The 23915-nt window shown below is 32.1% G+C and overlaps 2 protein-coding genes across 3 annotated transcripts; both read right to left on the bottom strand.

Annotated features, from left to right (window-relative positions):
* Positions 1-87: 87 nt before the first annotated feature.
* Positions 88-14788, bottom strand: LOC141690150 (protein CHROMATIN REMODELING 24). 2 transcript variants are annotated; one of them, XM_074494810.1, is made up of 29 exons: positions 14475-14788; positions 14029-14142; positions 13446-13574; positions 12838-12897; positions 12616-12732; positions 11748-11807; positions 11497-11619; positions 11268-11324; positions 10944-11057; positions 9480-10381; positions 9237-9367; positions 9058-9112; positions 8491-8610; positions 8008-8115; positions 7578-7633; positions 7387-7477; positions 6745-6882; positions 6581-6658; positions 5450-5659; positions 5121-5192; positions 4550-4630; positions 4362-4477; positions 3507-3618; positions 3085-3153; positions 2800-2894; positions 1906-2031; positions 1413-1478; positions 1174-1306; positions 88-526 (listed from the first exon to the last, which is right to left on the bottom strand). In XM_074494810.1, the coding sequence occupies exons 1-29, from the start codon at positions 14587-14589 to the stop codon at positions 401-403; spliced, it is 3774 nt and encodes a 1257-aa protein (XP_074350911.1). In that variant the 5' UTR covers positions 14590-14788; the 3' UTR covers positions 88-400. The 2 variants fall into 2 exon arrangements, with proteins under 2 accessions (XP_074350911.1, XP_074350912.1); XM_074494811.1 differs by having other exon boundaries at positions 11497-11607.
* Positions 14789-18502: 3714 nt separating this feature from the next.
* Positions 18503-19704, bottom strand: LOC141689424 (uncharacterized). Its single transcript, XM_074493704.1, has 5 exons — positions 19495-19704; positions 19263-19331; positions 18971-19034; positions 18815-18890; positions 18503-18721 (listed from the first exon to the last, which is right to left on the bottom strand). Exons 1-5 carry the CDS (start codon positions 19653-19655, stop codon positions 18702-18704), a joined length of 390 nt encoding a protein of 129 aa, XP_074349805.1. The 5' UTR covers positions 19656-19704; the 3' UTR covers positions 18503-18701.
* Positions 19705-23915: the final 4211 nt, after the last annotated feature.

The following is a 23915-nucleotide window of genomic DNA, read 5'->3' as shown; positions in this document are numbered from 1 at the left end:
AAAACAAAACCAGGCATATGACCACGAGGCCTACAAATAAGAAAAAGATAAGTGGGGATGAGAAAACTAAAAAGTGAACATCTATGGTTATGTAAAAACAAACTTGTTATATAGCTCGGAACAATCTGGACCAACTGTTATTTGAGCTTTCCATTGTACTTCAATATTAACAAAATATTAATACTGAATTGTGTTTTCATGCTCAAAACAGTAAATGGACGAAAAATTTACATCTGCTAGTCAATATTAAGTTAGAAATACGACTGCACCGGTAGAGTCCACTTCTACATGCAATCGTCAAGAATTGGAGGATCCACCAATTGTTTTGTCGAGATGAGATTGTTGGATGGACAGGCAAAATTCAGGCGTAAGTTGATGAAAAAATAATTACCCTGATATGTCAATCCAAATTTATAATACCATTTTTACTTTTTGCCTCCAAGCTAATATTCTCAAGTTCCGAATGCAATTCAGCAATTTGCTTTCTTATTTTGTCTCCCTTGTCAGGTAGGTTAGAAATCATAACCTGCAGGAAAAAATACAAATATTTCAGGGACACACGAATATCTGTCAAAGGGTATAAAATCAAGAAAACCAGAAAATAAAGGATTTGTTCAACTGGATGTTGCATTCACTGGTGAAAAGTGAAGTAACATGTATCATTTATTTAACTTTTATTTTACAAATGTAGTATAACATGCTATTTTGAGGGTAAAGACATTGTTATCCCAGGGATAAGAACATGGCTAATGCAATGAACGTCGAACGGGCCCAATAAGGCAATGGATATTGAATTTAACTTGGCATAACTTAAATTCCATGCAAAAGATATTTACTTCTGGATTAACACGAAAAAAACAGCACAAAAGGAAGGGAAAAAAAGCCTAGTAAAAGAAATGAACTAGCCCAGCTTTTGCCGTTGTCAGGTGTTAGCTGTTCTTTTCGTTCTTATGTATATACAGAAGAATTCTTTAGTAAGGACTTTAGAGAAGAAGTTCAGGCATAAATAATTTTAGAAACTGAACACTAGCACACCTAAATTAATGAACTCCGGAACATGTGGGCATTTGCAAATCAGTTTTTTAAAAAAAAAAAAAAATTGAAAAGCGAGTGGCCATTTGCAAATCAGTTCATAATTTTTAACCAACACAATTTCATTGTGAAAAGATATACCTTATTTGCAAAAACTTGAGATAGCCGCTTGATCCTGTCTTTAATATCCCTTTCACTAGGTGAACATGAATAGTTTGATGAAGGAACTTTTGAGTGCAATTTGACATCTTTTGGGTTGAAAGCATACTTGGCACTGTTCAAATAAAATTACAAAATTCATAAAAGGTATTGTAATAGGCCCTTTTAAAATACAATATAATAGTAAAAGGGAGTACAAATACTATCACTTTATGCTTTACCCATCAGTATCACGTTCAATTGAAGAGAGGGAACCTGAGCTGCCCACAAATCTATTAGGCTTTTCCCTGCACATCACCAAACAATTATGTTAGAGACAATATTTTTTATTTTTCCTCAGTTAAATTTCCCACATATGTTTCACACTGCAAATAAGACAAGAAATTTATTAATTCCAAAAAATCCGACATACTTTTCAATCTCCATTAATATGCAATCAGTTATCTCCAACAATGAATACACTTTTAATATCTAAAACACAAATGTTTAAAGGATCTATCAAGTTCAAGGTTTACTGTAAAAATTTCTCACTTCAGGGACATCTCTTAAAGAAAAGAAAGGATTAGCACTGGGATAGAGCAATAGAAGGAGTAACTAATGGAATAAACAAATAAATGTTAAACAAGTTCTTCACAAATAATCCAAAAAGTCACGCGTGCACATAATCTTCAATACACCTACTGCTGTTAGCATGTGTGCAATGAATAATTTCACCTTGCAATTTCCTCATCTTGCACAGCTTCTACAGGCGCTGTCTTTGAGAAAAGTAAACTGTGATGGCTAACCCCGGCTATACCAAGTGACTCCACGAACTTTAAATGCTTTTCCAGTGATTTCTCCCTGTAGTTTCAATATACATGAAATAAAAAGATCATGATTACTATTTTCAGGCAAATACTTGAATAATCTCAATGCAGACGAACAAACCTTCGGAATTTTAATCTCAAAAAAGTAAAATGTGCCCAAAAAACTAATACAATAAAAAAAATGAACACAACACCATAAATTCAGGACAGTTAACACCATAAAATATGTTTTAACACCAAAGTTACATGATCTGACCAATGCTTAAAGTTAGGAGGATGCCTGGATACAGGGACTTCTTTTGTTTGCAAATACAGTAATTTACTTTCGTGAAACACACACACACACAGACACACACACACACATATATATATATGTGTGTGTGTGTGTATGATACAGGGGGTCAGTTTGCATCACAACATAAAACTAATTCTATAAATATGATACATACAGAATTTCTTCATTTTTGCCTTCTAATACTCAGTTATACATATTGTTTGGCATCTAATATGAATGAAGACGGGGGACTGTGTGTGTCTACTCTTTCAGTTCAGTAGTGTAAGTATCTCCGGTTAATATTTCACTTGCCCCAAAATACCAGGAGTACATTGTCACGAAATAAGTACCAAAATCAAAAAGCTCACATTTTCTCAATGGCATTGTAGACTGTCAAGGTCTTTGTTAACTAACATACCGACATAAATAAAGACAAGTTTCAGATGCTATGCTACTATGCACAGATGACTCGTGTAAAACAATAATGACCAAAAAGAGCCACATGAATCTTATGAAAAAAGCCATTACATTTTGAGCTGACCATCGTGCTCTTCATGCAACTGCTGTTGAGTGAGAGAAACATCAAAACCTTGTTTAGGAATACTGAACAGCTCCCTAAGATCCTGAAAAAAAAAAAGAATGTTTATACATAAACAGAGTGAAAGTTAGAAACAAATGGGAAAATATAGGCATGTGATCTATAATTTTACTAACAAAAAAATGAACTTATATATGCATGTGCAAGTGTATGTGTGTACATACAGAGTTTTAAGTAAACACTGAGAAAGATGATTTGGACCCTTAGTTAAGTACCTGTTGACTGAAATATCGAATTTGTTCTTTGTGCTCAGTTGCACTTTTAAACAGCCCCCCTTTAAATACCTATAAAAAGATATAGCCAAACATGATTACAATTACATGATAATAATAATTCAATACTATTGCACTTATTGCCAAAAAAATTGAATGACTATTGGCATTATTGGTTGCTAGCCCCGTTAAACAGCAAGGTTTTTGAGCCACACAAGATAGAAATTACTGGTACCCCGCAAGAGTAGAAACTACCATATAAATTTCTTACACACAGAAATGGCCCTTAGGGAGAACCCCCATCCTCACCACAATCCATAATAAAAAATAGAAAAATAGCATGCAGTTTATTGACATATTATGGCAACACAAGAATAAAAGTCACCATAGAAGTTAAGCCAAGAATGGACATCTGATAAAGGTACCTGCTTTCTGTATATCTTTTCTTCAACAGTTCCACAAGTCATCAATCTGTACACTAGAACATCCTTCTTCTGTCCAATACGATATGCACGATCAACACTTTGGTTATCAGTGCTGCAAAAGATAAGAAAATAAACAACTTTAAATATGTCTAACTTATTCGCCTCCTACAATCACCAGTCTAGGAAGTCGGAAATAGTATAAAAGAAGGCAATAAAGATGTTAAAGGTCCTGCAAAGTGAGATATCTTTTGGTACATTACATCCGTTGCTTTAAGAGCATCAAAAAAATGTCGTATTCTCTGGTTGAAAATACAATTTTAAATCAAACGAAATCGCATGTATACTTGTAATAAAAGACTTAAAACTTAATGTTATAACTTTAAGGGAACTCTTTGAATTCCAATATTCTTTAATCGAAGCTACCAGCATCACATCTATTTTCAGACGATGAGAGCACACTTTTGGAGTTTCAGTCATCGTGGTATTTTTCGAGTTATTTAATTTGATAATAAATCCCAGCATGTCGCAAGATTATCATACAGAAGTTGTGATGTGAAGCATACTTTTATATATACACACACACATACATACATATGAAGAACCATACAATTTTACTTTATAAATGTAAACTAGTACTTAAGTTACTCCTACTAAAACCCAAAAGGTAAATATTGTATTTGAGTTTTTTTATCTACAAAAATTTGTTATGCAAAGAATGTAGCGCATATGCTTATAAAATCAGTTTACAAACATTAAAGAATAACTGAAACTTGCAATCAGACTCAAAAAGCCAATTATGTCCAAAACTAGATCTGACTTTAAACTGTAATTAGTAAAAAAATTGTGAACATTCACCTGGGATTCCAAGCTGGATCAACTACTATGACACGGTCTGCTTTTGTGAGTGTGAGTCCTAACCCACCAACTTGAGAAGTCAATAAAAATATGGGAGCTCCACCTGCTTGAAAATCCTGTTTTGATGCAAGTTTATTTCAGTACAATAAAATCTTGAAATATCTAAATATTTAATTCAGAACACTCACATCAACAATCTTGAGTCTGTCATTAGCTTTGGTAGTGCCATCAATGCGCAAAAAATTGTAGCCATTGGATAATAAGGAATCCTATAAAATATTAGATCAATCAGAGATACTTGAAATTCTACCAACACTCAACTTTGATTCCAAGCTAGATCAACGACTAAGACACTAATGCAATAGCCATAGCACCCATGATTAAATTTTTATGACAAAAAAATCTAATTAAAACAGTCTACTCACATACTACTAAAATATAAATTTGGAATAAAATATTTCAGCCAAAGATCATATTACGACAACCGAGCAACAAATAAGGCACTATAAGGAACATATCCATTAGCCATTAGCAAGCATCATGCTTTACATTGAAAACCATGTGTTAGGGATTTAGGAATAAAAAGCATGATTCTACTACTAGGTGAATACTGAATATGCAAGCCAATGCTTATCCGTGAGCTTATGTGTAGCCAAAACAAGCTAATATATATACTCATATCTCTGCTGACAGCGCGCATATGCATTTTGTGCATTCGGTAAACAACGTTTCTAGAAATCAATTATTTAGCAAACTGACCTGAATTAAATCAAGCATCTTTCGAGTCTGAGAAAAGATGAGAACATTATGACCTCTTGGGATTAAACTTGGCTGCAACACAACATTAGAGATATAACAATATTAATCATATTAGAAAATAGTAATCACAATTATGCCAAATAAATTTTGTGAGTGCTTGTTTTATAATTAGTAGTTGTAACATTTTTTGCAACTTAAAAAATGACCAAATGAAAAGATTATATATTACTTGTAGTTTACTAGCGTGAATACCTCACTCCCACTAAGAATTAGGTTTTACATGTTAATGGCAAAATTCTACATATCTATGTAAAATGTAGAAGTCTTACCAGTAAAGATAATATAAAGGAAATTTTGCAAGACACGTAGTCATGTTTCTCTGCAAAATCGAGCCTTTCAGTCACATCTGCAATGTGCATTGCTAATTTTTCAGCCACGCCATGCTCTTCCGGGTTTAGCATTGAATCCATCCCTTCTAAAACATCTTCAGCAGCTCTTTTCGTCAAAAGCAATGGATGATCACATATTTTCTTCAGGATCTACTTGAGAAAAAAAAGGATATTATGACATGCATACATATATAAAGGAAATCTTTCTATCAATTAACTGAGCATATATACTAGCACAATTACAAGAAAATAGAAATGCTTGAATGTTATATAATCAATTTTCTGTTACCTTCAACATTCCTAACTTAAAGAAAACAACCAACAAAGGCTTAAACATATAGAAGACGCTAAATTTTACAACAAAGTAACACAAAATAAAAAAACAATATTAATATTATTTCCTCATTAAGTTTTCCACGAACTCCGTACTTGTTACTTCCTGTAGAAATTTGTCTGATGGGACGGCAATTCAACACCGTAAATATTTTACTCTCATTATTGTCTAATCTCATTTTGATTTTCTTTTCCTCTCATTACAAAGTTTTTTTTCGTATTCAATTACTTGTTTATTCCCTGTGTTTTGCATTCGTCACCTGCACCCATTTATTTTTCCTTTCTTGCTCTAGAAACATCACTATGATGTCATAGTATGACACATTCTTACAGTTTTCCTACCACACAAACCTATCAATATATCTCTTGGATAAATGGCAACATAACATCTGGTCCCTGTTATAATAAGTGCAAGCAAGGAAATAAGTAGGATGGCAATTGTAATCTAAGCAATCACGACTTCTCTCCTTAATCTCGCTACATTCCTTACGCGCTTAAAAAATTTCTATGATCCGACGCTCCGTTCTCAACTCTGCTCCGTAATAAAAACAACTATGGCGAGCTCTAACCATAGGCACATCCATTTTGATAGTGAATGGCTCTTTTAGAAGTCATGATATGCCTATTAGCAATATCGTGTATATTCGCACATACTCAAACACATAAGTAAATATGTAAGAACTAAATACTGTACTTATCAATATAGATATCACTCAATCTGTGCAATATCAATCTTACCGTTAGTGCAGCTAATGGAGAACCATCAAAGGCAGAAATGACCAGCTCAGTCTTTAAAAAGGCTTCATAGAGTTGTCTCTGCACGATGCAATACACATACTTGTAAGATATATGTCATCACCCTTTCAAAAAAATTTATATATGTACAGCCAAAGACTACATACCTGGCAGGTAGTTAATCGTAACCACACAATAACTTCATGCTTTTGGGAAAGACTAGCCGTGTTTGTGCCATCATCATCACAAAACACCTCGCTCTTCAAGCGACGCAAGAAATAAGGTTGAATGCGTTCTCTCAACTCCTGTCATAACAAGAGTACAATAATGAGCAATGACAGACTATTATGCTACTATGGATCAAGCTTTAACAAGATGCCGTAAACCAGATGTGAAACTTAACAGGACAAAATTAATGGTTATTAGGCAATTCAAATGAATCTTATTTTCACTTTAAATAGTACATTCAACTATTGACACGTGTAACAGCGAACTATGATTAACAAATCCCAAGATATTGTAAAAGAAAAGATGCAACAAAACATAAGATATATTGTCACTACTTTTGAGTTTCTATAGTATGTGCAAGCAGTGTCTAATGTGTATATATAGAACTTAGCAACGAAAAACATGTGTTTATATCACAAAATCATACAATTACATGTCGCAGACTAGGAGAATTGACAGGTAATGTTAGACTTAACTAAACATGCACACCAAGAAAACAGAAGCAAAATAAACAGTCAGTACATATGCACTGTAAAAATAAGCATTCTAAATACATATAATGATGACCATATTAATGTCACCTTTGCAACAGCCGAACCAACACGCTTATCCCTATCAGAAGCGTTTTTCTCGTTTCCACGAAGAATGGCATTTTCATATTTTTCTTTAAACCTAAGACAGAATATTTTATCATCATTTTATGTTCTAAATGAAACAGAATATATATATATGTATGTATATATATATATATATATTAGAGATATAGCAATACCATTTCTTATCACCAAGAATCTCAGGACAACAAAAGCTGAACAAGGCCCACAATTCCTACATATATTTTAATACAAGAAAGGATTAAAACCATTACTTGCTAGAAGAAAGTTATAAATTGTGTTTCTCTGTTCCAGAAATGCCTTCTTTACTGTGTTTGTGAAATACAAAGATTTAACTTCAGACATGGGTTTATTACAATGTCAAAGTAATTAAGTCGAAAGAAACCTTGTGATATTAATCTTTACTTCAAATATAATTCAAATAAAACCACATCAATTTTTGTACAAATATTTTAAAAGTTGACTACACTTAAATTTAACTGGGAATAGAAATTTAACTGTGAAACAGAGTAACCGCTACAAAAGATAAGATTAATTGCTACAAATTTAGCAAAAAAAAGGTTAACTGCTGTAACATACAGTCAGTACCTTGAGGTGATTTTGTATAGGTGTGCCACTTATAATTATACGATGAGCAGCTGGTATCTCAAGCAAACTTTTGGCCCTTTGGGTACTAGGATTCTTTATGAGATGACCCTGCAAATGGTTATGCCAACAAAAAGAATATGTCAACAATTGACCACTTCAGTCACTATTCTTTAACATTGAATATACCTAGTCGAACAATTGCATGAAAGACAAGTGTTACGTAACCGCTATTAAAAAAACTGTTGCAGTTATCAAGTTGAGGGGAGAATGTTACTTAATCAAAATAGTGATCTGAACTACTAACTCCGGTACATTAACACTTTAGTCACTATTCATTAACCTTGAATATATCACATTAAACAATCAACAAAGCATATTTTTAGTTCTAGTAGGACGATGTAGCATAATACATGAAATGCAACATCTATTTCAAGCAGGTCCCATAAATGTTAACAGATCCATAAACCAATAATCCATACATACCTCATCAAGTATCATATAATCCCAGGTATCTTCATTCTCATCGTCATAGAAATGGTCTCCTCGTAAAGATTTGGCATTGTTCCGGACAATATCATAAGTTGTTAAAAGGATACCTTTGTCCTAAAAGGAGGCAAAGATAATAAAAACATTAAATTATAAAATGAAGCACACCTAAAACACTGGATATGCAGTTGATTTCATAACTATACTGTTTAAATAAAGCAAGACATCAAACACAGGTATGCTAAGAACAGAATACTCTGGAATGCTAAATTGACATACTCATTACATTCCGTTTATAGTGGGAACATGAAGGAGGTAAAAGTGCTTTAAAAACCCTTTCAGTTTTAGGAACATGGGATATTACGGAACCATGAAAAGATTATTGTTTTTAGAAAAAGACCAAAAACGATTTTGGTGCAAATGCTGTACCCTTTGGTAATATATCAAACTCAGCCAATCAAAATTTTGAATAAATACAAGAGGACCTGCTAAGAAGACACTTTAAGCAGTAAATTTGCATTCAGTAATTAGTAGCAAGCATCAAGATTCAAGTACAAGGGTAACCTGAAAAACAGATTGAAGTTCATATTGCCGGGCTTTTGCACATGTCCCATAATATCTGGAAAAAATATAATCAGTATTGCTGTTTGTATACTTTTATATGATGACAAGGTTATTAGCATACTACACTCATATAAGGAATAACAAAACAACAAAAAATAAAAGCATTCTTGATTTCTTACTCTCTTGTCTTATGAGAAAGATCAACAGCTGAAAGTTCCTTGATCCAGTGTGGTAAAAGTGTTTTAGGAGCAACAACTAGAACCCTTTTTATAAGACGCGAGTGGAATAACCCAGCTAAGAAGCCACAAATCTGAGATGAAGTACAGTAACAAATCATTTATAATCCCAAGAGTCATCAACAAATATTAGTATTAATCAAAAGTAGAAGCTTGGGAGCAATGGAGCAATACTATAATATCTACCTGCATTGTCTTCCCTAGACCCATATCATCACCCAATATGCCACCTTTACCTTGGCAATGAAGTGACCAGAGCCACTTCAATCCATCACGCTGATGGGGATACAACATTTTTGCAATTTTACCATTTAATCTGAACTTAGAAATAGGACCATTCAAAACAATAGAATCCTCATTTACAGTATTAGTTGCCCCAGCCTTGTCCAAAGTGTTAAACTTGTCAGTATCATCAGGCTCCCGCTTTACCATGCTTGGCTGTGTATTTAAATTTTTTAAAAAGTTGTGATTACTAATAACTACGCAATCATCATCGTTGTCTTTTTTTCTATGAGCGCGTTTTAAATTATCAGATTGTCTTGCACGCGATGTGTGATTATCCATGTCCCTAATTCCAATCTTCTTATTAACTCCAGCATAATTCTTGGTGTTGTTTACCAGCATACCACCAACTCCCTTGATATCAGGTTCATCCTCATACAAATTTGCTTGGTTAATATTATGTCCACTAAAACCACCAAAGGCATCAGATCTAGCTGAAAAGGAAGGACCAGCATTCGTATCCAATTCCTTTTCGTTGTAAAATTCAGTTCCCTTGCTCATATGTGAAACTGAAAAACCCTCGGCCCGCCCAATTTTCTTAGAAATTGGTCTCTTCTCCATTGAGAGAACCTCAAATTTAGCACTTAAATCATTCAGAATATCCACAATTTCGTTACCATTTCCCTCAGCAGTATCTATGTCTTTTTTCGGTGGAGGAGGTGATTTAAAATCTGCTACAACTAAATTGTCTGGTTCACTATCCAAAAAAGTCGCATTGTCATCTCCGTCACAGTCATTGCTTGATGAAACTGTTTTGCAGAGTCGACGCCTACCTTCTAGCTTAACCTTCAAAGGCTTCTTCTCTTCTGCATATATTCACCAATCCATTCATTAAACCCAAATGACACTACAATTATAACTTCCAGTTCAGTTGGCAAGAACCACAAAAGTATAACATGACACACCCCTCTATTATATACTCCCTCAGTCCCTTCCAATTGTTTACATTTCTGAGGAAGTGTCCGACACGCATTTTAAGGTGCATAAAAAGTATAGTTATGTAACTTATTTTTACAATTTTCTTTTTCTGAATAAAAGTTGAATGTTTTAGTTTTTATTCAGAAAAATAAAATTGTAAAAAAAAATTGCAGAACTATATTTTATATGCACCTTAAAATACGAGTCGGACACTCTCTAAAAAATGTAAACAATTGAAAGGGACGGAGGGAGTATGATATAATGTCGTTTATGCTAATTTATGTCTTAGCTTCAAAAGATTGCACTGCCTTATCACGTATTATTATTATTTGTATGTTGTCTGTTTCTTACCTCACACTTTACAGGTATGAGCAAGTCCAGGTAACTTAGAAAACTACAAACATGTGGTTCTGTATGTGTGCACAAGTGTTTATCGGTGTAAAAGATTACCAGGTTGAGGAACAAACTCTTGGAACCCATCCTTGTCAACTTTGTCAAGGGAAGGCATGTATTCACCATCAGTTGAGGAACCACTGACGTCAGTACCAACCTCTGATTCTATTTCTGCAACTATCTTCAATTAGACAATTCCAAAATCGGAATGACATGTAAAATGTACATAAATTTTACTTCATAAAACATAAACAGAGATTTATAACATTGATTCTGCTGGTGTTTTATGATAGTAACTATTTTCTACAAGGGCAATCAGTACATGTACTCTGGATCTAAGCCATTTGAGACAAGGAAAATTTTATATAACTAATAATATACCCGAATCCATGTGTGAGTAGCCTCCTTGATGCTCCAGCTTTGAGGGATTTTCTGCAACTACATATGGTGGTTGTTCAGTTCATAAAAGAATACATGATTTGAAGATCTATCCTTCTTATTTCTAAAATTAGAAATACCAAACATGAACAAATAAGGAGAAACTATATCTTCCAAAGCCCATACATGAGAGAGAGAGAGAGAGAGAGAAAGTGAGAGAGAGAGAGCATACATGAAGGGGCAGGAGAGTGACAGTCAAAGTCATCAATTATGGAGAAACGAGGGGCATGGTCTTTTTTTGTATTGCTTGATGACAAAGCTTTGCTAAGATTCATCTTTGAATCTGCATCAACTTCTGGTATAAGACATCAATCAAAATACAAACAGACAGATTCTATAAAAAAAACAAGAGTGGAAATAGAATGATCAGTCAAAAACAAAGAGATGAACTGCATTAAAATGAAAGAAGAAACAATAATGTACCCGAAGATTTGTTGGCAAATTGGCCGCAGCCCCTTTCACTTTCAACTGTTGATGGATTTCCTGCAACTCTCAATGGTAGTATTTAAGCTTAGGCATGAAAGATGTAAATCCAAATTACATGATGTGAAGTGGAACCTAATTCCAAAAGACTACTAGAATTCAAAAAACTTCACTTTATTATAATAAAAATACATGTACGCAACAGCTAATATCGTTCTAAACTATAGAGAGAATATGAGATGATATCAATTTCATAGCACATCTATCATCTCAAATCAGAATTAAAAAAACCTCCAAAATGAGACATTACATTAACTGAAAAAAGGTGATGTACATTCATGGTTATCACGGCGCCAAGTCGAGCCTCGAAGCCCGAGTACCTTCGAGAAGACTAGTCGACAAGTCGCTCGACTAGTCGTAAAAAGTCGACAAAGTGTTTATTGTACATATACTTACTAAACATGTGAATCCCCTAATTTAAATCAAAAGTAATAGAATAGTAAGCTCAAATAAGCATAGTTACTGCATAATAACATGCATATTCCAAATATCAAACACGTGCAAGCAAATAAAGACATAAGTATGTTGAATTTCAAGCAAAGTTATCTATCTAAATATCATTTACATTTTCTTATCTTTCTAATGCGTTGCATGGGTTTGATTGAGTCCTGCACACCACAATTGCCCCAAATCAGGCATCGAACCCAATTACCTCGACAACAACTAGTCGTTGATAAGTCGGGCTTCGAGGCTGCGCCCGAGTACCTTCGTGTTGACTAGTCATCGAGTAGTCATCTTCGGGATAACAATGAGTACATTAAACACACACACACAGAGAGAGAGAGAGAGAGAGAGAGAGAGAGATTACCAGGAGAGAGTGGTAGAGAATCGAAATCAACAGTCACGGAGAAATGAGAAGTTTCTTCTTTCTGGGTATCACTTGATGTCAAAGCTTTGCTGAGACTCAATTTTAAATCGTCTTCTTCTGTAAATCAAGTCATTAATGAAAACATTAACAAAAAAGTGAAGAAAACAAACAGATCAACCATAAAATCATAACTGCATTAAACGAAAAAACACAATGATCTACCAAAAGAGTTGTTTGCATCACTCCAGCACTCCACTTGATGCTCAACAACTGGTGGATTTTCTGCAACCATCACAGTGGTAGTTGTAATTAGTAATCTTTAATAGAAAATCAATAACAACACTATCCATATAAACTCTTCTAAATTCCGAAATTTAATCAATACTCAATATAGAACTATTAATGGAAATTAATTCTCCAAGATATAATACATGAAATCAGCTATAAATGTGAGAAATCCTAGAACTAGTGAGATGATATCCAATTCATAGTATTTTATTATTATATAAAACCTATACACCCGCTAAGGTAAATATACCTGAATGAATACATTATACAAACCTCCACACACATATACATGTTTTTTCTTATTTAAAAATAATTCAAAGTCATATTTATTAATAGAAATCATTTCACTAAATATGCACAGCTAAAATTTGCTAAAACTGTACAAAATCATCACAGAGAATAATATTAACTTTGCAGCCTAGTACTATAAACCTTATATGATTAAAAATCCTTTACATTGAACCATAGGGAATACATTATACACTCTACACTCTTGCGCAGTACAAACACACAAGACATGTATATATAGATAAAGAGCATACGTGATTGAGGAGGTGGGGGAGAAGGAGAACCGAAATCAGCAATGCCGGAGAACGTAGGAGCATCATCATTTACAGTAACACTTGATGAGATAGCTTTGGTAGAATTCATCTTTGTTTCCTCTTTCCCTCCTATTACAATTCAAACATTACTTTATACATATATAATTATATATTACACAACCAATGTATCAAATCATACATATTAATGAAAATAGCAAAAGACTGTAACATATGTTAACGAATATGATGTGCTAAAGTTTCATACTAAATGCAGCTTTCACTGAAACAAATTATAAACCCGAAATGGAAGATATAGTCTTAGAATTGGAACCAATACACTATACAGATAAAAAAAATACATGTTCTACAATTCCACTTCATGATTATATATGAACATTCATTTCGCCTAAAATGCTTATATAAAATCATCTAGAAGTATACTAATCCTCAGTCACAAAATGTTATTCACTTAACAGTATAATTATACTTCATCGAAACAGACTCACCAGATGTTATTCACTTAACAGTATAAACAGATTATATACATTAATACAACACACATGTAGCTAGAGAGAGAGAGTACCAGACTTAGGAGGAGAAGGAGAATCGAAAGCGAAAGTAGGAGCATCGTCATCATCTAAATTAAGACTCGACGAAAATGCCTTACTGAGATTCACCTTAGCTTCGTCTTCATCACCTATTTAAAATCAAACATCAATTCAATCACAATACAATAACACAGCTATCAAATCAAACACAAAACACAGGGAAAATATAATATCAATGACCCAATAAACATCAATCATCACAATAAATGAATCTCTCTCACACACAGCGCGCGGGCGAGAGAGAGAGAGAGAGAGAGATTTAAACATCAATCATGACAATAAATGAATCTCTCCCACAGAGTGAGAGAGAGAGAGAGAGATTTAAACATCAATCAAGACAATAAATGAATTAAACATCAATCATGACGATAAATGAATCTCTCTCACAGAGAGATAGAGAGAGAGAGGTGAGGTGAATTACTTGAGAAATGAACAGGAGGCTTAGATTGAGGAGCAGAGGAGAGGTCAAAGAGAAGACGATTGTGACGCTGATTGAGACTCATCGGCTCTTTCGCCGCTGTTCTCTTCTCCGCCATTGAAAGGCTCGATTGAGATTTCAAAACCCTAATTTCAATTAAAACGGTTTGATTTTCCGCCTATGAGCGGAATGGAACTTATAATTCAAATTTTGTGTATCGGCTCTGTCTACGCCGTTCTTTCCTTTACAATGCTCGGCAGCTGTGCTGCCCGGGTTTCGTGAATATCGGATTTAACATTTGAATTTTGAATATTAGGGCTCCCCCACTGGGGAATAAATGCCCAACTTTCGTAATTTGAGTTAATAATATCCAAATTGTCACTTTCGGAGAAAAATACCTAAAATGTCACCTCATAACCGAATATCGTCTTCCGTTTTTTAATACATGCAAAACGGAACATCGTCTTCCGTTTTTAATTTTTAAATTTTAAAAAAAATATATAAACGCTACATCGTGTAACGTTTTGCCTCTTATTTTTTTTATAATGTAGCAACGTGACTTCACTCACGTTTTGTGTTTTTCTGTTTTATTTTCTTCTTTTAAGCTTTTTTTGGTATATTATTTAGAGGTCCGGAAACATCATTTAATGTTATATTTTTCAATATTTATTTTTATTTAATATTTTTAGAATTTATAAATGATACTATAATTTAACAATTTTTAACATTTAGGTTTCACCAATCTCGTTTTGGGTTTTAGAAACATTTTTAAAAAAATTAATAAATGTTACACCGTTTTAGGGTTTAGGGTTTAGGGCCTTTATTTAGGGCCTAAAGGCCCTAAACCCTAGGAACCGGTAATATTAATTTTAAATTAAATAATTTTAAAATTTAAGGATGTAACTTAATTTAATAATTTCAATATTTTTTTATTTAATATTTTTAGAATTTATAAATGATATCATAATTTAACAATTTTTAACATTTAGGGTTCATCAATCTCCTTTTGGGTTTTAGAAACATTTAAAAAGAAATTAATAAATATTACACCGATTTAGGTTTTAGGGTTAATGGCTAAAGGCCCTAAACCCTAGGAACCAGAACTATTAATTTTAAATTAAATAATTATAAAATTTAAGAATGTAACTTAATTTAATAATTTTTAACATTTTAGGGTTTAACGATCCCCTTTTGAGTTTTAGAAAATAATTTAAAATATTTTTTTAATAATTTATGATTTAATAATTTACAAGATATAGTGTTTTGTTTTTAAAAAAAATAAAGGAAAAACGTTACTTTATATGACGTTTTGCTACCAAAACGCTGCTTTATCTAACGTTTTGCTCATATAAAAAAAAATCAAAGTGGTAAAACGGAACACGAAGTTCCATTTTCCAAATAAATATAATATTACATATATATTTAGAGTAAAATAATAATTTACAAATAAAAAACATCACATGTAAAAGTATTAATTAAATAAATAATTTGTAAAAATAAATCAAATTTCAAAATTTTGAATTGGTTAAATATTTTTCAAAGATTAATCTAGAACTTTTCAGAGTTTAGTAGTTTTTAAAGTACATGGGTTGTAAAATAAATCAAAAAAATAAAAGAAAATATATAAAGTTTAATAAAATATTAGAAAATACTGCAAAACAGTAACCGGGCGCAGTTTGGTGGCCATGCTCACTTTTTAGGTACTCCCTCCTTCCCGTTCGATTCTACACGTTTACTATTTACACGTATTTCGAAACTTGTATAAAGTATGGTTTGATAATATTTTTTTTAATTTTTTTTTTAAATAAAAGTATAAACATGAAACTTTTATTCAAAAAAAATTTTAAAAATATAATGTGGAGTTATGTTTTAAATGATCATTGAAATGCGTGTCGAAAAGTAACGTATAAATAAAATTCAATGGGACAGAGGTAATAATCATATAATGCTATTTTTTGAATTTTTTGCATGCCCAAGTAACTTTGAGCATGCATTGGAGTATGCATTGGAGTTGCTCTTATGACCAATGAAAATAGTCAACACAATTGTAGATGGTCAAGGGATTGTTAAATATATCAAGTTATGTATCAAATATTTTTTATTAATAAATTTATGTGAATACTGATATTCATTTTTATTAATTACACTATAATCAATTAATTAAATCATAATAGATATCATATGGATCTATTTTGTGAACCAATTTGGTACCTTTAATATTTTCAATATTATACATTTTTTCTTGAAAATTTATTTAGGCCGATGGCCGTTTGTGGAGCTTGCTTATGATTTATGATTGTTCAACTAAATGGTTATGCAAGAAATTAAAAGAAATATTCTAAGTATTTGCTAAAATATAAAAGTCTAAAGATTTTATTGAAATCATCCAACTCCTACTCGTTGTACTATTCACTACGTGCACTTATATAAAGGCTTTCTACGCTTAAAGATTTTATTATAAATTTTTTAACCTCGATCGATTCGTTGCATTGATCAGTTTTGAACAATCATGGCCTCAACTGAAAGTTCTGATTTCATTGAAGCTGACACCATCTATCGCCAACACGAAAACATCCTGGATTTGATCCCCATTGTACAAAATCGAGAGTTTTCGATATCCATCCAACCAGCAAAGTCCTTAAAATCATTCATTTTGTTTCGACATGGCTGCGATGAGAAATATGTTTCTTTTGTCATCATGGGAACTTTGAGAGCTCTGGAGTTCATTCATACACGTGCAAATCTTGTGCATGGAAGCATTAACTTGAGTAATGTTTTCTTGGACAGAGATTGTAAGGTGAAGCTCGAGTTGCCTACGAGGAAAAATTGTGTGGTTGAGGAGCAGAGGACTGATATTCGGATGGTTGGAGAGCTGGCTTTGGATTTGGTTTATGGAAAACATGGTAAGAAATTTAGGGTTGTGTGCTTTTCCGGGAACATGAAGAAGAAGAAGAAGCTTCTGTCGGGATTGGCTGTCAGGGATTTCGTGAAGTTTTGCTTGAATCCATTGCGCGTGCCAACACTAAGGGAGGTGATGAATCACGAGCTCTTTAAAGAGTTTGGTGAGTTTGATCAGTATCAGGAGGAGTTGAAGAAACTGCTGCAGAAGAAATTGTGTAAAATATAAAAGCCTCAGTTTGTAGTTCAGTTAAGTCAGGATTTTATTTTGAGTGTTTGATTCTTAGTCTTTTATTGTCGTAGCGTTTCTGGGTATGACATTGATCATATTCCAAAGTTGTGATAGTGTCAGAGATCAGAAGAAACTTGTTTTTATGTTTTCCAGTTGTTGTTGCTTAATGTGATGTACATATATATTGATAATGTTTTAATGATGAATAGAAATTTGTGTTCAAAGTTTGTGTTTGATAAAGTTATGTGGTCTCTTCTGTGTAATCGATATCTTGTAGTACCTTGTATCTTATAGGAATCATAACTGGTAATCGATATCTTGTAGTACCTTACATCTTATAGGAATCATAACTGCAAGCAGAGCCTCAGGTTGTTTGATAAACGCGTAGCTTAATTGTATCTAGCTAACAGCTTAGGTTGTCTGATTTATACTGAGATGTGGATGAATGATTGATGCTTTGAGATTCCTCGAGGATGCTCTGAGCCTGACATGTATTTTTTCGTTGGATGGTTATTGTTTAATGAGGCATGATAACCCAGACCGTGTAATGCTCATCACTGTGATTTTAGCACAAGTTGTGCTAAGTTATTGAATCTGAGCTCTGAGGGATGGGGGTAGTGTTCATGATATCTTCATTAAGATTTGATCGCGGTTATGATAGGTTATGCCTCACGAGGGGGCTGCAAAAGAGGCCTCGAGAGGGGGCTGCAAAAGACGCGTATCCTCTAAGCTCCCATTGCATCAATATGTTGATGATCAGAAACATACTCTGCATGATCAGAGTTTAGAAGCTCCCATTTGACAAGGTTTATGGAGTTACTATACTATGTCAAGTTACTGACTTCCTAAAACCTCATAGTTCTGGTATGAAATATTACTTGGATCGTATGTTCTCTTAAAAAGACAATATCAAGTATGAAAGAACAGATAATTGATAATATAATCTGACTGTCTTGTAGATCAGCTACAGGATATAGATAACTAGTAGACTATAACAACAGAACAAAGCCTTATTGCAGCACCAAATTCAGATCCTTCATAGTCGATAGCATGTCAAGAAATCTCCTTGGCACTTTGGCAGTATCGTTCCTCGACGAGGACTATCCTTTAACATACTCATCTGCAGAAGAATGGGACATGAACGCGTAAGAGGATTGATTATATCAACTAGTCAATTGTATACTATTCGACATAAAAGAACAGGAAATCGCACCTGATTGAAGTGACCTAGAAGACAAAGCTTTGCGACTAGCAACATTGACGCGATTACCAGTTCCTTGTGCACGCCTCTGTAAAAACAATGGATATCAGAACAACTAATAAAACTAAAACAAGGAGAAAATTAGCAGCAAGCGAGTAATGGACAAACCTGGCCTCTTGCATCATTGGTGACAGTGGTATCCTGAAGAATTTTCCCGCAAAAAGCACAACATCTGAGGAAAAACAAATCAATTAAGTCAAGTTATGTTATGTTATGACAACCAGGGACGGATCCAGGAATTTTCGTTTAGAGGGACATGGGGCAAAAAACGTAAAATTTGATTTTTTTTCCCCCGGTGCCCCTTACTAGATCCTCCCCTGATGACAACCAAAAACACTGGGAATGAATCTCAAAGAAACAAACAGCAATCACAGAAGAAGTACAGGAGAAGAACCCTTACACTATGCCATCGTCGAATCGTTGTCCTTTAACAAGCCATGCGCAATGATCACACCACAACTCTATTCCCCTGTTACCAAATCAAAGCCAATACAGAAAAAAGGTCATACAGAGTCCAGCAGTGTTGCATAATTGAGCATTATCGCGTAAAATTTCAGTAACTGCTAATCTTCTTGTTTATATGTTAGGCATAAATATTTAAATTAATGTGTCTTATAAATTAAATAACATACTTGCACGATGAAACATCGTTCGAGTGTTGTCTTGAACTCGAGGAGGCACACGAGGAAGTATCGTTCGAGTGTTGTCTTGAACTCGAGGAGGCACACGAGGAAGCGTTGTTCGAGTGTTGTCGTGAATTCGAGGAGGCAGAGGATGCCATTATCACTTGCATTGGAAAGCAGAGGTCTCCAAACAATATATGTTACAGAAAACAATAGACGTGCATCAAAAAATAGTAAATAGACAAAGACAACTGCAGAGGAAATATATTTATAGGTATGATTAATGATTATCAAACACAAATCATACTAAGTTTGGTATTTGCACGTAATACAATAATGTATGCATGAACAAGTTTTGTATTTGAGTAGGCTCCAAGGCTCCAGCTGAGGACCCTGTCCTTCAAATAGAAGTCAAACTTGCCATATCGCACTTTTCGTTGGCTAAAAGAGCTGTTCGCGAACCGAGCCGTTCGCGAACAAGCTCGAGCTCGGCTCGTTAAGGGCTCGAGCTCGAGCTCGAACACAAAAATGTGTTCGTTAAGAAAACGAGCTCGAGCCGAGCTTTTGCCATGTTCGGCTCGAGCTCGGCTCGAGCTCGGCTCGGCTCGATTCGGCTCGAAAAAAAAATTAAAAAAAAAATTATTTTTTATATATTTAATTATTATGAATTTTATTCAGATTTTTTATAAATATTTTTAAATTATTGAACTATACGAATGTCAAAATATATATTTTAGTAATTTGAAAAAATTCAGATATTAAAAATTAATTTTTTAATTTGATATTTTAATAATTAACAAGTGATTTGACTATTACTTGTAACTAGTATTTATTTCCTGATCGGTGTTTCGATTTTTTGAAATTATTTATAAATGATCCAACCGTACGGATGTCAAGATCTATATATTTAAGTGATATAATAAAAAATTTAGAAAAAAAATAAATATATTTGGTTTGCTATTTTAACGGTAAACTAGTAGTTTGATTAGTACTTCTCCCATATTAATGTTTCGATTTTTTAAAAAATATTTATGAATGATCCAGCCGTACGGATGTTAATATCTATATTATTTAGTAATATGACAAAATTTTTAGAAAAAATAAATATATTTGATTTGTTATTTTCACAGTCAACAGTTGTTTTGACCTTTACTTGTAACTATTGTTTAGTCTCATATTAATGTTTCAATTTTTAAAAAATATTTATGAATGATCCAACCGTACGGATGTTAATATCTATATATTTTAGTGACATGATAAAAAATTTAGAAAAAAATAAATTTATTTTGTTTATTATTTTGACAATCGACCAATTGTTTGAATAGTTGTTAGAACTAGTGTTTAGTCTCATATTAATGTTTCAATTTTTTTAAAAATATTTATGAATGATCCAACCGTACGGATGTTAAGATCTATATATTTTAGTGACATGACAAAAGTTTTAGAAAAAAATAAATGCATTTGGTTTGTTATTTTAACAGTCAACCGGTGTTTTGACCTTTACTTGTAACTAGTGTTTAGTCTCGTATTAATGTTCTGATTTTTTTAAAAATATTTATAGATGATCCAACCGTACAGATGTTAATATCTATATATTTTAGTGACATGATAAAAAATTTAGAAAAAAATAAATTTATTTTGTTTGTTATTTTGACAATCAACCACTTGTTTGAACAATACTTGTAACTAGTATTTAGTCTCGTATTCATATTTTGATTTTTTTAAAAATATTTATAGATGATCCAACTGTACGGATGTTAAGATCTATATATTTTAGTGACATGACAAAAGTTTTAGAAAAAAATAAATGTATTTGATTTGTTATTTTAACAGTCAACCGGTGTTTTGACTTGTACTTGTAATTAGTGTTTAGTATCGTATTAATGTTTCGATTTTTTAAAAAATATTTATGAATGATCCAATCGTACGGATGTTAAGATCAATATTTTTTAGTGATATGACAAAATTTTTAGAAAAAAATAAAAGTATTTGGTTTGTTATTTTAACAGTCAACCGGTGTTTTGACCAGAATTTTTTAATTAAGCTCGGCTCGGCTCGGCTCGGCTCGGCTCGACTCGGCTCGTTTTGATGGAGAAAGCTCGTGTTCGGCTCGGTTCGACTCGACTCGATTTTGTTCGATAAAAGCTCGTGTTCGGCTCGTTCGTTAACGAGCTCGAGCTCGAACACAGGTTTTTGTTCGTTAAGAAAGCTCGGCTCGGCTCGGCTCGTCAGAAAAAAAATTAAAGCTCGGCTCGGTTCGATCAAAACTCGACTCGGCTCGGTTCGTGAACAGCTCTACTAAAAACACACATTTTATGTATGTTTTTATGAATAATCTCCAAGGGTCCAAGTCAAGGCTTTATGGAATACTATATTGATTTTAATAATCTCATTTATAAAAATATACATATATATCACAAAATTATTGTAAACGGCAAAAACAATGGTTTTTATTTCAAATTAAACACTTTGGGCCCGTTTTGATAATGAAATTTAAACTCGAGGAGAATGAGAATGAGAATCAGATTTTAATATAAAAGTACTATATAAGAATAGACCTTCATTCTTATTTCTTGTTAATGAAGTTGAAATCTCACGAATGATTCAGACGATCCTTTTATTTATACCGATCCTTTTATTTATACTGTTTCTGATTGCAAAATAAAGTACTTACATACAGTGTTTTAAAAGTCGGTGATTAATCAGATTAATCGGCGATTAATCACTATTCGGTAGAAAAATAAACTAATTAAACAAAAATAGGGTCAAAATTATTTTTTACGAAAATCGGTCAAAAATCGGATTAATCAGTCAAAAATCGGATTAATCAGTCAAAAATCGGCCTTAGTGGTAAAAAATTAAAAAATTTATAGAAAAAATTAAAAATATAAAAAATATAAGCTTTTAAAAAGTTTAAGAAAAATATTATTCTAGTATACATAATTACTATTTTTAATGGTAATTAATAATGATTTTTTCTAATTTTTTTCTCAATTTGACCTTAGTTCATAAGTTAGATTTTAAAAATTATATTTACTTTAATAATATAACATTTTTTAAATTTATTTGTATAAATATATATAATAAATAGATATGCATAATTAAAATAATAAAATAGTTACATATATCTCTTCTATATATAATAGGAGAACAATTGTATAATTTCCTGAGATTAAAAAATCTCATTAAAAAGACTAAATTACCCATGTTTTTAATAATTATATAAAAGATGTAATTTGTGTGAATCGAACTCAAGTTATTTCATTCAACTATATGTAAGTGTGCTAAATGAATGTTTTATTTAACTTTAAAGATACTTACTTGAATTCCGCAAAAAAACATAGTTAGTTGAATATTTGTACAGTTAATTTTAAAGAATTGAATTCCAGATATAAAATTAGGCATAGTACATAAATGGATTATTATTTTATTTATTAATCATTTTTTAGTTTGAAAATATATCTCATATATTTTTAACATATTTTTTATTATAAAAAGTAATTAAAATGTACATATATAATTTTAAAAAAAATATTGAAAATAGAATCGCTTATATATAAATAATTTATATTGGTATTACTTATTTAGATAAGTTCGAATTATAATGAGTCAATGCATTTTAGAACTTGACCCATTGTTCAAAAAATATTCGAAATTTGACTACATGACCCGGCCGAAAAACATCGTCACATTCTACGTTTAGTAAATTTAAATTACAAACTCGGCGAGAATATCTTACCAATAATGTGAATTTTTTTAATATTTTATGTTAATATAAATTTATGTGTTTTAGGTCTTTATAGGATCAAGTCAATTGATTATTTATATTAAAATTACTAACTTCACCGGTAACGTATTATTATTTTTGGAATTTGTCCCGATTTTAAGAATATTTGAAATTTGAAATGAGATCTCACGAGATTTGTTAAAACTACGATGATATATTAAATCGATTTATTTTTCATTTTTTACATTAAAAAAAACTAGCTTTTTAAAAAGAATTCTTTTAGATAGCAATATTCATTGATAAAGATAATATTGTACAAATATTTTGAATTATTTTAATATTTTGAATTATTCAAATAAAAGTTATATCTATACTGTATTGTAGCATTTGATTCAATTCATTTTATATTATTTAAGGAAAAAAAACAAATATTGTTCAATAATTTGAAGGAATTAACAAGGTCAACTGATATTTATAAAACTTTATCGAACTGAAATTTTTTAATTTTTGGGGAATAGTATAAAATGTTATCAAATTATTATATGAAGAAATATTAAAGTCGTAATTAAAGAAACTTAAAAACAGTTTAAATAATGATATAATTACAATTTTTCTTTCGAATTCTTGATAAAAATCATGAATATCAATAATAAGTCTTAAAAAATATATAATTTATTTTTAAGTTACAACCATGATTGATACT

This window comes from Apium graveolens, chromosome 10 (assembly GCF_009905375.1).
Source record: "Apium graveolens cultivar Ventura chromosome 10, ASM990537v1, whole genome shotgun sequence".
Classification (NCBI taxonomy): Eukaryota; Viridiplantae; Streptophyta; class Magnoliopsida; order Apiales; family Apiaceae; genus Apium; species Apium graveolens.
This window is presented reverse-complemented; position numbering and strand designations above follow the sequence as displayed.